Here is a 13229-nt window from a genome sequence, read left to right on the forward strand (position 1 = left end):
CCTATTTCTTTTTTTTTTTTAAGATTTTATTTATTTATTTGACAGAGAGAGAGTGTGTGTGTGTACAAGCAGGGGGAGCAGGAGAGAGAGGGAGAGGGAGAAACAGGCTCCCCGTGAGCAGGGAGCCTGATGTGGGACTCGATTATCATTTTATATAGACAATGTTCATTTTCCTTTAATAGTTTCTAGTAACTAGATTAGTTTTGGGTTTTTCTGTATTGTACTCCAATAATTTCTTCTGCTATTTCTTCCAGCTAGTAATTCTCTTTCTGTGGTCTTCAGTCTGCAATCAAAACCATCCACTGAATTTTTAATTTTATTGCTTTTTTTTATTTTTGGAAGTCCTGTTTAGTTCCATATCAAATTTGTTATGAAACTTCATATTTTCCAGTTCCCTACAGTTATTTTTAAGTTTGTATTATGTTATGTGCCAGATAACACCAACATCTCAAGTGCTCGCTGACCTGCTCCTGCTAAGTGTTATTTCTGCTGACTCATTCACAGTGTCATGTTTTGTGGTGTTCTTTTGGCATTTTGATTATGTGCAGCTTGTTACTTTTAAAAAAGATGTTGGGGGAGTGTGGGGGATGGCAGGATTTCCAAGGCCTAGAATAAAAATATCTCTTTCAGAGAGAATTTGCAATTGCTTCTGCATGGCACTCTTCTAAAATGCCCCCTTCTAAACCATCAGAAAGTCAAGACCACTGCTTTAGACCTGGTCTGTCCAGTCAATGAGAACCTAGGCTGTAAATCTTCAGGAAGTTTGGCCCTTGGTCACAACTTCTCAGGGTCTGGTTATTTCTCCCTTTTTTATGTTTTCCCACTTTATTCAGTACCAAGGCTGTCTTCTCTGGTGAGGACAGATTTAGTTCTGCTTTACCTTTATGCCACAGGACAGCCCATGGGGGCCCCAGATTACAGTAAGGGAGTTTCATACTTGACCCTCCATATCATTTGGACCCAGGACCTTGACGTTTATCCCTCTTGCCCCAAGAAATCACCAAAACTGAGGGCCAAATTGTGTAGATGGCAAATACCTTCAGGGCAAAAAATGCTTGGGTTGTTTTGATTTCTGCTTGCCTTAATGGATTTCAGAATTACATCCAAAGTTTAACCTGAGAGTTCTCCACTATCTTACCAGTTCATCAGTGCTTTAGAAAGCTTTTTCTTCCCTGGTTTTTTTCCCTAAATTTTTTTCATTCAGAGGGTTGGACTAACTAGCCTGCCTGCTTAAACTACGGATACACATCAGCATATTCCTTTTTTATTTACCCAAGCAACCTGATTCAGTTTCTCCTTTGAGGGACATAACTAGGACTATTTTCCCTAGCCTTTGCCCTGTCTTTTTGGCAGTTATTCTTTACCTCACAAAATCCCAGAAAATAGTTCAATGACTGCATTTTAGTGAGCTCCTGTCCTGGTAACATGTAGAAAAGCTGTTTAATTTCAGTGAGAAATATCCAAATTTTTCACAGGTTGGTTTTCTTCAGGGGAAGTTTCTTATAAAAAGTTAATCCAATGTGGTGTATAAACTCCTTCCTGATATCCTCTTCCTGAATTTTAAAACTCCCCTTTTCCACATTTAAGGGTATCTTGTGGCACTTAGAGGAATGTAGGGGCATCCAACAGATCATTGTTTGAAAGTCACACCAGAGAATAATGGAAAAAGGAAAGGGAAGGACCTGAGAAACCAGCTAAGGGAGATGTTCTGACCCAGCAGACATGGGACCAAGGCTGGAGCAAAAGAAGGGATGAAAAAACCCCACCCACCCCCTGATCCTCACAAGGAGAGTTTAGCCTCTTATTCCTCCTCCTAAATTGCTAGCACCTGATGGGTACCCTGGCCTTATGTAGTGGTGTAAAGATAAGACCCTAGGGATGAGAGACACAATGATGAAACGGTCCTGCACTGGGGTAATGACCATGGCAAGCCAGGAAGCAGGGAGTGCTTGACGAGCCAGGATCCTGGATGTCTTCTTTCTTAGTAGGTTTCCCAGCAACAAAGAGAAACAGTTCAGTGTTTCAATATCATTTTTTAGAATGTTTATTTGCTATGACATAATCATTCTACCACTGGGAATATAGCCTAAAAAACAGAACCCAAAACACCACACACACACACACACACACACACACACACACACACACAGAGGCTGCAATAAACAATAAACTTTGAGCATAAAGACGTTCATCTCAGTTTTATTTAATATTGCCAGAAATTAGAAATGGCCTAAATAACAAAGTGGGAAGGATTAACTATGGGAATATCCATATAATGGAGTATGATATAAACATAAATAGGATTTTTAAGAACCCTACAGAAAACCAAGCTAAAAACATTAACTGGCTATTTGCATGCTCTCACTCCCCCCACCCTACCCCCCCAAAAAAGCATTAAAACATCAAGATAACACTTTAGTCTTTTTGACTGGCAGGGATTTAAAAGAATGACAATATTCAGTATAGGCATAGGTGTAGAGAACTGCCATAGAGATTTCCTGATATTAAGTATATAAATTTGCACAATCTGGGGCACCTGGATGACTCAGTGGGTTAAGCAACTGCCTTTGGCTCAGGTCATTATCTCAGGGTTTTGGGACTGAGCCCTGCATCAGGCTCCCTGCTCAGCAGGGGATCTGCTTCTCCCTCTCCCTTTGCCCCTTCCCCCTCTGCTTGTGCTCTCTCTCAAATAAATAAATAAAATTTAAAAAAAAATAATAAAATAAATTTGTACAATCTTTTTAGATAGCAATTGCTAATGTGTACAAAAAGTTAAAAAAATACAACTAAGCTTTGAATAAGCAAATCCATCTTTGGAAAATGGGACATGTACATAAAGGTTGTTCATTACTGTGTTGTATATGCTAGCAAAAAAGAAAATTGAGAGAAACCTTGGCATAAAACAAAAGGAGAAACATTAAGCAAATTGTCATAAGTTCATATGTCACATGCAAATGACAAAATAGAATAAAATGATGATTAATATTTCCTGGTAGTCACATATGACTAAGTAACAAAAGCAGATTACAAAATCTTATGGGTAGGAGAATGATGTCACCAAGATGGTGACAGAGATTGTTCCTGACTTGGCTTCCCTTCACAAGAAGAAAAATCAATAACTACTCATGGACAAGACACCACTGAGAAAATCCTAAAGCACGAAGCACCTCCCTCCACCACAGAGACCAAGACAGATCACATTAGAAGGATAATGTATGTTAGCTGAGCTTATTTTTGGTAATCATTTCACAACATATATAAGTCAAGTTGTTATGCTATTCACCTTAAACTTATATAGTGCTGTATGTCAATTATACCTCAAAAAAACTGGGGGGAAATCTTATGTGTAGCATTATCCCTTTTTCATTTTGCTAAGTATGGCTATTTGCATAGGAAAAAAACTATTAAAAGATACACCAAATCATTGGTGGTTGTGACTAGGTGGTGAATATCATGTGGTATTTTTTCCTAACTTGACTTATTTGTAGCTCCTTTAATTATATTTTTATATATTTTGAAGATGGAGGAAGGGGCCATGAACAAAGGAATGTACTCTTGAAACTGGAAGAAGGAAGAAATAGATTCCCCTAGGCCCTCCAGAGGGGACACAACCCTGCTGACACCTTGACATCAGCCCCACAAAACTGATGTTTCTGGACTTGTGGCCTCCAGAACTGTGAGAGAATATACTTCTATTGTTTTAAGCCATCAGATTGGTGATCATTTGTTGCAGTGGCCATAGGAAACTAATACAGCACCTTATCTGGAAGTGTGCATTTGAAAATCACATCCCCTGAGCTAGATGCATCAGAAAAAGCTAGCTCCTCTGAGAGGAGTAAATAGAGACAGACACCTTCGTAGGACTGTCATTGGTGTGGCTACACTGGTGTGCCTTTTGTGAGAAAATGGGCCATTTCTCCAGGGCTCTGCAGCCCCAAGCCAGGGATTCTCCTAGGAGAGCCAAGTTCTGGCTCACAGCTGTGTGAGAGCATGGCCTGCCCAAGCCCAGGCAGCTGTTCTGCAGTTATTACCACAACAAAGCTCTGTGGGCAGAGGCTAGGCCTGGATCAAGCTGGGAGAACATTCAAGGCCAGGGCTGGGCCCCACGACTGTTCCTGATCCCTCACACAGCCCCCTAACAGAGACCACCCACCTCAGGCCAGCTGGTAAGGCAGGACGAGGAGAAAGCCGGGTCAATCCTTCCTCCCTCTGCCCACAGGAGGCTCCAGAGGCCCCTTGCATGTAACAACGAAGCCCAGGGCATTGTCTCCTTTGGATGAAAAATGGACCACCTCCAGGTATTCAAGATCCTGAGCTTCCTGCCCTGGAAAAAGAGATCAGTCAAAGCAAGGACTCAACAAAGCCCCCTCTGTGACTGACCATTGTCCTTAGGGAAGAGTCCAGACCTCCCTGCATGGAGGCTGCCATGGCATTAATAAATATCTGTTTCTCAAATTCAGTGATTGATTTGTCCTTTATTTATTTAACAGTCCCTGGGTAGCAGCTGTGGGCCAAGTCTGCCTTGTGCCCTCTGCTCACATTTCTCCCCTGTTTTCTGCGTCTTTCTCTCTTCTACCCCTCACCACCTCCTCACAAAGCCTTGCCATGTTATGACCTGCTTGACTCTTTTGCACACCTCTTCTGTGGCTGAGCCCCTCACATCCAGTCCCACATCCTCCAAGGGATCAAAGTTCACTCATAAGCTATTCACTCACCGCTTTGGCCCCTTTCAGCTGTCTTTTGATCACCCATGGGAACCTGGCTTCTGGTTTAAGACCCTGGCTGCCCACCTGTTGAGCAAAGGAGAGAGTCTCTGCAGCAGAAATGGACAGCACTGCTTTTGCTATCAATCAGCAAATAACAGATACTAAGCACCTGTTATGTGCCAGGCACTGGAGGCTCAGAAGTGAGCATGGCAGACACTGTCCATGCCCTCATGAAACTTAAGGCCAAAGGACATTCGCCAGAATTTCCCCAAGTCTCCTTCCTTGTTCAGGCTGGTCAGATTGGCCTGAATCTGTGTGGGAAATCCACCCAAATGAAAATCATCTTGTTCAAGATTAATATTCATTTGTCTTACAACTTGCAGTTTCCGTGTATGTTGTCACATTTGTCCCTAGGATTGAAGTTTATACTTCTGGTGTCAATGAAGACCTACCTCTGGATGCAGGAGAGATGTAGGATGAAAAAATATAAGCAGGGCAGCCATTTCTTCATGGTTTACATTTAGGGTACTCTATGGGGTACGAAGTTCAATATGAACTCTGACATGGTAGAGATACCACATTTCCCTTATCTTCCTTAAATCAGATTAGAGAGGCACACATGGGGCCAGAAAAATGGACAACAGCCTCCAAACCTCAGACCATCATGGTCACTGCAACTCACTGAGTTTCCAAGCCTACAGTGACCCTTCAAAGTCATTCAGCTCTTAGCTGGGAGACCACACATGTGGTATGAGACTCTTTTTTGACCCTGTGCTTGGTCAGTCTAGCCAGGCATGCCCAGCAACCATCCCCTCCCAGGTCTTGATGCCAATCGGGGATGCTGCTTTGGGGTTAACTTCAGTCACAATTGTGGATCACTATTCTTCAACCAAATAGCACACACCACTAATACCATACTCATTTTCACATAGAGGAAGTATCTCCCTCTGGGTTCCCGTCACCCTCAGAGTCATGTCTTCTCACATCTGGTTGCCCACAAAGATCTCTGTAGCAGAATATCTTAATGATCTTGACCACTTTCATGATGAGGGGAAAATAGTTGACTTCACACAGCTTCTGTTTGAATGCTGAAAATCCTCCCGAAACAAAAACGTACCAAAATCATGCCCAGAAAGAAAAAATGAACGGATCCAAACAAACAAAAACATACAGCATATACATATACAACTATATACACAAGCACATATAAATATATCCTAGGCACTAGACTGCCAGGGAAATGTAAGCACACATAAATGTATATGTACATATCTGATGACATTTATAGAGCTGTGGATAAGATCACAGACTTTAGAATCAGATCCCAGCTATGGGAATGGGCATACATGTACAGAGGTGTAATTTGTGACAATAACAACATGGAGTGGGCGTTTGAGCTGAACAGAAGTTAATAAAATGAATTCAACAAATTGCGGGGTGTAAGATCAGTTGTTTCTTTTTTGTATTTTTAAAATTTGTATTAAACAATCTTTTTACTTTGGGGCTCCTGAGTGGCTCAGTCAGTTAAAAGTATGACTTCGGCTCAGGTCATGATCCCAGAGTCCTGTAATCCAGCCCCACGTCTGGCTCCCTGCTCAACAGGAGACTGCTTCTCCCTTTCCTCTCCGCTTGTGCTCTCTCTTGCTATCTCTGTCACTCTCTCTCTCTTTCTCAAATAAATAAATAAAATCTTTTAAAAATATATTTAAAAAACAACCTTTTAAAATATATTTTGAGATAATTGTGAATTCACATGTAGTTGTAGAAAATAATACAGCAATATCTCATAGACACTTTATCTGGTTAATCCAATGGTAACATCTTGCACAACTATAGTACAATATCATAACTGGTTATTGATACATAACACTGATACAGGCAAAGCACAGAACAGTTCTATCATCACAAGGATTCCTCCTGTTGCACTTTTATAGCTACACCCACCTACCTCCCTTACCCTCACATCCCTGACAACTGGCAACCACTAAAATGTTCTCCATCACGATAATGTTGATATTTCAAGACTGCCAAAACAATTCAGTTATGTTAATCTTAAACAAAAGGTAAGCCCTGTACATGTTTGGAGAGATTTATATCACAGTATTTCTCTTTTCTTGAGCCGTTCTAAGTGGTATTATTTTTTTTTGAGATTTGTTTATTTATTTTTTTATTTATGTAATGTATTTATGTATTTATTTTTACATTTATGTAAAGTGTAAAAATATATTTTTATTTGAGAAAGTAGGGGATAGACAGAGGCAGAGGAAGAGGGAGAGAGAATCTCAAGCAGATTCCCCACTGAGCACGGAGCCTAGCATGGGGCTCAACATCAGGACCCTGAGATCATGACCTGAGCCAAAATCAAAAGTTGAACACTTAATCAACTGAGCCACCCAGGTGCCCCAGTGGTATTGTATTTTAAATTTTAAATTTTAATTTTCTGTGCCAACATGTCCATGTTTCATAGCCTAAGAAATCTTGAGAAAGAAGAATAAATTGTTTCTATACACCAGTAATGAACAATCAATAAGGAAATTTTAAAAACAGTTCCATTTACAATAGAATCCAAAAGAATAAAATACCTAGGATTAAATTCAATTTCACCAAGGAGGTGAATAAATCATACACTGAAAACTACAAAGCATTGTTAAAAGTAGTTAAAGAAGAACTACTTAAATGGAAAGACTCCCATATTCATGAACTGGAAGGCATATATTGTTAAGATGGCAATGCTCCCCAAAGTCATCTACAGAGTCAAAGCAATCTTTGTCAAAATTCCAGTGACATTTTCTGCTGAAATGGAAGAGCCAATTCTAGAATTCATATGGAAATGCAAGGGGCCCCAAATAGTTAAAACAACATTAAAAAAGAAAAACTAAGTGGGAGGACTCACACTTCTTGGTTTCAGAACTTATTACGAAGCTACAGCAATCAAAACTAGTGTGGTACCAGCTTAAGGATGGACATATAGATGAATGGAATAGAATTGAGAGCCCAGAAATAAACCCAAACGTCTATGGCCAATTGATTTTTGACAAGGGTGCCAAGGCCATTTGGTGGAGAAAGAATAATATCTTCAATGAATGTTGCTGGACAACCAGATAACATGAAAACAATGTAGTTGAACCCCTACCTCACTCCTACACAATAATCAATTCAAAATGGATCAACAGCCTAAATATAAGAGCTAAACCATAAAACTCTTAGAAGAAAACACAGGGTAAGTCTTCATGACCTCTGATCTGACACTGGATTCTTACATTTGACACCAAAAGCACCAACAACAAAAGACAAAATTGATCAATTGGATTTAATAAAAATTTTAAAACTTGTACACTAAAGAATAGTATCAAGAAAGTGAAAATACAATCTACAGAATGGGAGAAAATATTTGCAAATTATATATCTGATAGAAGTGTAGTATCTAGAATATATAAAGAACTCTCACAACTCAACAACAAAAAGACAAGCAACTAGGGCGCCTGGGTGGCTCAGTCAATTAAGCATCTGCCTTCGACTCAGGTCATGATCCAAGTCCTGGGATTAAGTCCCACATTGAGATCTCTGCTGAGTGGGGAGCCTGCTTCTTTGTCCCTCCCCTGGCTCATTCTTTCTCTCTCTCTCAGTCTCTCAAAGAAATAAATAAAATCTTAAAAAAAAAAAAGACAACTCAATTAAGGAATGGGTAAAGACCTTGAAATGACATTCCTCCAAAGAAGATATACTAATGACCAGCAAACATAGGTAAAGATGCTAAACGTAATTAGTCATTAAGGAAATGTAAATCAAAACCACAAGATACCACTCCACACACTATGATGGCTATAATAAAAAAATGAAAAATAACAAGTATTGACGAGGATGTGCAGAAATAGGAACTCTTGTAAAGAAGCCAGACACAACAGGTCACATATTGCATAAACCTTTTATATGAAATAATCAAAATATGCAAATCCATGGAGACAGAAAGAAGATTAGTGGTTGCCAGTGGACCAGGCAGGGGTGGGGAAGGGAGAATGGAAGGTTATTAAGTACCCATTAAGTTGTGGATGGGATGGATGGATGTCCTGGGGTGAGGAAAAAATTTGTAACTAGAAAGAGGTGGTAGTCCCACAACATTTGGAATGTACTAAAGGCCACTGGATTGTACACTTTAATGAATTATGGGTTATGTGAAATTCACCTCAATTGTTATGTGGGTCATAGCCTTATGTTTAGCATAATCCTCTTTGAATTTTAAATAATGCAGATATATGTGAGAGAAAAATATGTTAGATCACACTTCAGGGCATTAAAGATGATTATCAAGGAATGATGAGAAATCAGATCATTTTTTTAAGTAGGTTCCACACCCAGCCTAGAGCCCAATGTGGGGCTTGAACTCATGACCCTGAGATCAAGACCTGAGCTGAGATCAAGACCTTAGCTGATATTAAGCCAGCTTAACTAACTGAGCCACCCAGGCACCCCAGAAATCGGATAATTTTAGGGACACTTGTGTGGCACAGTCAGTTAAGCATGGATTCTTGGTTTTGGCTCAAGTAGTGATCTGAGGGTTGTGAGATCAAGCCCCATACAGCTCTGCACTCAGCATGGAGTCTGCTTAAGTCTCTCTTTCCCTCTCCCTCTGCCCCTCCCCTCTGCTCTCTCTCTAAAAAACAGTATAAAATAAGTCTTTAAAAAAAAGAAATCGGGGCGCCTGGGTGGCTCAGTCGGTTAAGCGTCTGCCTTCAGCTCAGGTCATGATCCCAGGGTCCTGGGATCGAGCCCCGCATCGGGCTCCCTGCTCGGCGGGAAGCCTGCTTCTCCCTCTCTCGCTCCCCCTGCTTGTGTTCCCTCTCTCGCTGTGTCTCTCTCTCTCTGTCAGTTAAATAAATAAAAAAAATCTTAAAAAAAAAAAGAAATCAGATAATTTTAATTTTCTCTTTGCTTAAATTATTTTCCAAATTTCCCAACAATTTTAGAAAATAATTGCTTGCTAAATTTTTTAATAACTAGGAAAGAGAAGCTAATAGTCATTAAGAGCATGAAGAAAATACTTCAGTTATGGGGTAAAGTGAGGATAAAACAAAATTACATTGTATGTATAGTATGATTCCAGGTATTTAAAATGCATTACTGGGGCTCCTGCGTGGCTCAGATGGTTGAGATTCGGGCTCTTGGTTTTGGCTCAGGTTGTGATCTTGAGATCTTGGGATCAAGCCCCATGATGGGCTCCATGTTCAGCTTGGAGACTGCTTGGGATTCTTTCTCCCTCCCCCTCTGCTCCTCCCCCTGCTTGGTCACTCTCTCTCTCTCATAAATTAATAAATAAATAAATCTTTTAAAAAATAAAATTCATTGGTTAGGTAACAGTTTGTAGGAGATAAGCAAATAAGTGACATTTTTCCTTTCTACTTTCCAAATTTTCTCAATGGACATATATTACCACTACAATCAGAAAGATACTTTTATTTTTTAAATGTCCACAACTGGGCAAGCTAAGTTCAAAAAAGTAGAGGTTTAATAAATGTACTTGATTTGATAAGGAAGATATTTATGCCAGAATTATATATTTTGATAGATAATATTCCTCACAGAAAAACTGTAAAGGACAGAAAATGTAGTGATGGAAACTTAAATCACCAGACTCTACCCACTCAGAGATACTAAGTTGTTCCTTAAACAGAACTGGGCTTAGGGGTTTAAAAACAATGGCCCCTCACATCCAATGGTAGTAAGATCAACAGCAGAGTTTACTTAGCAAAAGTGAATCTATTATGTGGCAACCCTGCTATCTCAAAAGTGTGGCTCTCTGGACAGAGGACAGAGAATGCTAAAAGGACAACTCTTGGTCTTTGCTTGCCTGGCATACTTTCCCACTTCACATGGTATTAGCAATCTAGTAATTTGAACTTCTTTTGGGGAACCAACCTTTTACCAGTCTTAGTTCATGTGGTTTGGGTGGCTTGGGCAGGACTGACCCCAGTCTACCCAAAGGAGGAATGACCTAGGCTTCAGTCAATCAGTGGATTCAATGTCTAAGGTCAAGGTGGTTCATTAACTTAAGCTAGGTGTCAAGTGCAAGCCATTTGTTAAAAACATTGACAAAATAGGTGGACTCCATGACTCTGAGCATTTGTGATTTAAAAACAGATGTTAAAATCCCTAGAAAAGAAGCTGGGGTGATGAATGGGTTGCCCTATGGATTTCGTAGCTAACGGTCACACTCTCTTACTGTCTTGTGCATCCCTCTACCATGGCGCTGACCATGCTGGAACCTGGTCACTGCTGTTTCTGTCTCCTCCGCCAGAGAGCCTGTTCTCTAAGAGACGGAGACACATCTCCGGTATGTTGGGTCATTCAGACAGGGGGCCTAAACACACAGCTGCTGAAGAAATTACCCTGATGGGCTTAGCAGCATGGAGCCGAGGCAGTGGTGGCCCTATCACTGGGGATTCGGGTTTCTGGGCTCTAGAACCCATCCAGGTTGATACCACATCCTCCAGTCCCCACCTTGTACGCTCCCTGTCCTATTGTGGGCTGGAACGAGTGGTCTGTTCTGAGTCAACTGGGGTGGGTTCTGATGTGGTCACAGCACGATTCTCACACAACCACCCAGAGAACGTCATCTGACAGAGGGGTGGGGGCAGGGAAGCTTTCATAGAAAGCCTTCTAGGTCGAAGCACCACAAAACCAGAGGGGAGTTCAAGGTCAGTGAGCCCATCTGCACACCCTTCCTCTCCTGGGAGCTAAAAGACAGCACAGAGGAAGCACCAGCCGCCCCAACCTGGGCAGCCTCCTGGGAAAGATGCAGCCGCTCCTGCACCTGCTCCTGCTGGCCTTTTGCCTGCCTTCCGGGGCCAAGGCAGGTGAGTAACCACCCCCGACCTCAGAGCCCCGACCCCGTCCCACAGTGGGCACAGCTCTCCTGTCCCTTCTGCACACCCCTGATCCACCTAGCCACCAGGAACATGCTGCACCCTGACTTCATCCTGCCTCCCACTCTCAAGTGGGATGCTGCACAAGCTGCCAGCAGGAATGGCAGGGCAGAAGGCTGGGCTCCAGAAGAGCCAGTGGGTACTGTCCCCTCCCCATTTGCCATCTGGAAATGGAACGTTCTTTCTTACAAGTGCATAGCAGAGGGTGAGAAACTGGAAAAGAGAACCTCATAAATCCCCCTGCAGAGGGCAGAGCAGGCCTGGTTTTCCAGTGGGATGAGCCAGATGCTTCCCACAGCATCTGCTTGGGAGAGAAACCCGGGGCTCAGCTGACCCCACACTTGGACGGACCTCGGTCCCCAGAAGACTGCTGTTGCCTTGGCCCTGTCCCAAGGCTCCTCATCCCTCTCTCCAACTCTGCTTTTCTTCCCAGGCTGTTAGTGGCTCTCCTCTTTCTTTCTTTTTTTTTTTTTTTTAAAGATTTTATTTATTTATTTGAGAGAGAATGAGAGAGAGCACATGAGAGGGGGGAGGGTCAGAGGGAGAAGCAGACTCCCCGCTCAGCAGGGAGTCCGATGTGGCACTCAATCCCGGGACTCCAGGATCATGACCTGAGCCGAAGGCAGTCGCTTAACCAACTGAGCCACCCAGGCGCCCAGTGGCTCTCCTCTTTCAAACATGACCTTGGCAGACCTAAACTTCTCTGCTTTCCAGAATCCTAGCAGCAGGGGCCCTACCAACCTTCATCTGGAGGCTCCCTGGGGAGCCTTGCCTTCATGCAGCCAAACAGCACTCCCTAGGCACTTACTACATGTCAGGCCACGGAAATAGGCCAGGTCAGACAACACCTACCTAACGAAACTTAGGTCCTAGCCACTGGCAAAGACTTCACAGGATGACAGGGGCCTTAGAAACTTGTTTGAACCAAAGCAAAGTCAGGAGAGGGATTGTTCAGGAGGCTCGAGGACGTCACTATCCCTACGACAGGTAGGCTCCCCTCCGGTTGTGTGTAGAAGACAGGTACACAGACCGAGACCCTGCCCTTCCCCCTCCCAGAGGAGGGAGTGGAGGCCCCCTCCCATGCCCTCCCAAATCCAGGCCGTGCCTGCCCGGTGCATTCGGTGGGTACACAGGAGCAGAACAGAATTTTCCCTCAGGAGAGATCATCGGGGGACATGAGGCCAAGCCCCACTCCCGGCCCTATATGGCATATCTTAGGATCCAGAATAAGAATGGGCAGAGTCAGTGTGGTGGGTTCCTGATACACAAGAAGTTCGTGCTGACCGCCGCTCACTGCTACGGAAGGTGAGGAGGGACCAGCAACCTGCACCTCCCTGAAAACCCTGGCCCGGAGCTCTGCTTTCTTCCCCGGGAGCACTGAGGAACACGTGAGCCAGGAGGGCTCTTGAAAGGGGGTAGGGAGGGCAGGTAGGTGGTGGGGAGAGGGGAGGCCGGGGCCAGGTGCATTGCAGGAGTAAGAGAAGAGCTGGGACATGCTTTGGCATCAGAATGCAAACTCATGCCATTTCACAAGTTTCTCTGGGTAACTGACCCCTGAGAACCCCTGACACAGTTACCGATAGCTCCAGAATCCTACCCCAGC

The 13229-nt window shown here is 42.9% G+C and overlaps 1 protein-coding gene and 1 long non-coding RNA gene across 2 annotated transcripts in view; one reads left to right on the forward strand and one right to left on the reverse strand.

The window, feature by feature from the left end:
• LOC145723463 (uncharacterized) overlaps positions 1–13229 on the reverse strand; it is a 68305-nt gene that overhangs the window by 28562 nt on the left and 26514 nt on the right. The window lies entirely within an intron of this gene.
• Positions 11328–13229, forward strand: part of LOC102749815 (granzyme B) — a 3220-nt gene continuing 1318 nt past the window's right edge. Inside the window, exons 1-2 of the mRNA XM_081829710.1 lie at positions 11328–11557; positions 12784–12932. Of these exons, the coding sequence (XP_081685836.1) occupies positions 11497–11557; positions 12784–12932 (210 nt within the window). The 5' untranslated portion in view covers positions 11328–11496. The remainder of the gene's footprint in view (positions 11558–12783; positions 12933–13229) is intronic.

The sequence above is a fragment of the Leptonychotes weddellii genome, chromosome 9, assembly GCF_054177405.1.
Source record: "Leptonychotes weddellii isolate Sample4059 chromosome 9, ASM5417740v2, whole genome shotgun sequence".
NCBI lineage: Eukaryota > Metazoa > Chordata > Mammalia > Carnivora > Phocidae > Leptonychotes > Leptonychotes weddellii.